General features: G+C 49.1%; 1 protein-coding gene across 1 annotated transcript; it reads right to left on the reverse strand.

Moving 5' to 3' along the window:
• Positions 1-324: 324 nt before the first annotated feature.
• MAGEE2 (MAGE family member E2) lies at positions 325-2,060 on the reverse strand. Its single transcript, XM_060138576.1, has one exon. It carries the CDS (start codon positions 2,058-2,060, stop codon positions 489-491), a length of 1,572 nt encoding a protein of 523 aa, XP_059994559.1. The 3' UTR covers positions 325-488.
• Between the last annotated feature and the right edge of the window lie 286 nt (positions 2,061-2,346).

The following is a 2,346-nucleotide window of genomic DNA, read 5'->3' on the forward strand; positions in this document are numbered from 1 at the left end:
ACAAAGCAAATACAAGTAAATGCCAATATTAAAAAAATAATAAAACCATAGACACGATGGGAGAACATCAACAGATGAGTGATTTTGTGTTTGTTGTGGGTATGTTATTACTGTTGTTACTTAACTCCTGTACCAGACCATTTTACTGATTATTTCAAACGGTTAAAGAACAACTGTATATTCTCTTCCACATCATAGAAAGATGTAAATATTACCACTACACTTTATGCAGCTATATGAACTTTTATATTGAAACAAGACAGGAATGGCAAATGAGCAATTTCATTTATAAACACTGATCATGAATCTAATTCAAGGGTATATTAAAAGGAAGGAAATACTATTAGAAATAGAACACAAATAGCAAGCACAATGTGTACTTTTCACCCCAACCCTGCCCAGCTTCTGATTTGGGGCCCCAGTGCCCATTTCCCCAGGGCCCCTTTAATTGATGCCACCCAACTGAAGTGACATACTTCCCCCAGACTTCACATGGGGCCAAAGAAGAACATAGCAGTTGCCTCAGACCTGGCTCTGGCCTCCTCATCTTCAACAGCCTCCCTATATTGCTCTGGCCAGTCCTGTGGTTGCTTTCTGTAGAGCCTGGCCATGTACTCCAAGGCTTTCATTTTGGTGGTTTCAAGGTGAGCTCGAGGACCCCACAGAAGCTCATATTCAACTGGATTAGAATAGGACAGTGGCCTGCATTCCAAGTAGCGCTGTCTCATAAGTTTGCAGGTGATGGCATGCTTTCTCCCTACATCCACACCAAATCTCCGAAGCAAATTCCAGACACTGGCCTCTTTGACATGGTTGCCCATCAGGAAGATCAAACCCAGGATTGGCATCAAATATTCTTGAGTGGGTCTCCCCAGGCTCTCTAGCATCATTTGCTCTTCTTCTGATTCTGGTTGCTGGACAAGGAGGTAAATGTGCTCACTGGTATCAACCTCAATCAGAGAGAACCCATAGAACAGATCGAGGATTAGAGTAGCTCGACTGAGGATATTTGGGAACACGTCCTCAAATTCTTTGCCAGTGTGAGCCAACAGCTCATCCTGATGTATAGGCAGCAACTCCTCTGTGACATTAATGGCCAACTGGACCAAATCATTTGCCTTATCATTCATAGTGTCCTCTGACCAGAACTCCAAGCCAGCAGCCTGGCTTCTTTCTTTGGCCTTGTCAGCTTCCAGGGCTTTATTATATTCTTCTGGCCAGCTCCAGGGTTCTTCATCATGGGCCTCTGCCACAGACTTCAGGGCTTCCATCTTTGTGATTTCCTTGTGGGCTCTAGAGCCCCACAAGAACTCAAATTCGAGGGGATTAGTGCCATACACTGGCCAGTACTCCAAGAACCGCATATGCAAAAAGTCAGTAGTTAGGAGGTTCCTTGTGCTGCCAAAGGGGATGTTGATCCTCTGGGGCTCATCTAACACATCAACCTTTAGCAACAGATCCCAAATGGAGGCCTCTCTTGCTCGGTTACCACTCAGGAGAATGTGGCCTAGGACCAAGGCCAGGAGACCTGCCTTTGGCATGTCCAGGGATTCTGCTATCCGATCAGTGGTCTGGAGACCCCGTTTGCTGATTAGTTTGTAGGTGTCAGCCTGGGGATCAAGAACCCTCAGGTTCAACCCAAAGACCTGGTCCAGATGGGCTGAGGCTCGTCTGAGGATCTCAGGAAACTGATCTGAGTATTCTCTGAGGAACTCTAGCATCTCTGTCTGCTGAATAGACCCCTCGATTTGGCTTTTCATTCGCATGAAATTCACCAAAGCAATCGACCTGTCCTCTAGAGGGTCGTGGACCCTGAGCGCCCCCAAACGTCGGGACTGCTCATCTATCAGCACCTCGAAGTCGTTCGGGTCCTGCGCAGCCTGGGAAGCGCTAGCGCCCTGAGAATCGATTGGCGCCTGAAGGCCCTGGGGAGCATCAGGAATTAGCATGGAGGTGGGGGACCCGGAGGCATTAGTAGCCTGCATCTCACCATGGAAGTCGCTGTAATCTACAGTGGTCTCTGCGTTGCGGTGGCACGCATTCTGGCTTACCAGAGACATGGTTCCAGGAGACAGGAACAGGAATGGGGAGGTCAGCGATCCGTCGGAGAGAGGATGGTAGGTGTGTCGGCGCCTCAGCACAAAGCTGAAGCCAGAGACCCAGGAGCTGCGCGGATCAGAAGTGAGAGCTGGTGAGAGGAGCGATCCTCCTACACAAACACCAGCCAGCAATAAACGCAACCCTCAGAGAGCTAGGCTTTGCCGCAGCCTACGCAGGCGCAGTTGCGTTCTGCGACGTGGTGGCCACGCCCCGCTCCCAGTACCCGACTCCGGCCCCCTACTTTTG

The sequence above is a fragment of the Lagenorhynchus albirostris genome, chromosome X, assembly GCF_949774975.1.
Source record: "Lagenorhynchus albirostris chromosome X, mLagAlb1.1, whole genome shotgun sequence".
Taxonomy (NCBI): Eukaryota; Metazoa; Chordata; class Mammalia; order Artiodactyla; family Delphinidae; genus Lagenorhynchus; species Lagenorhynchus albirostris.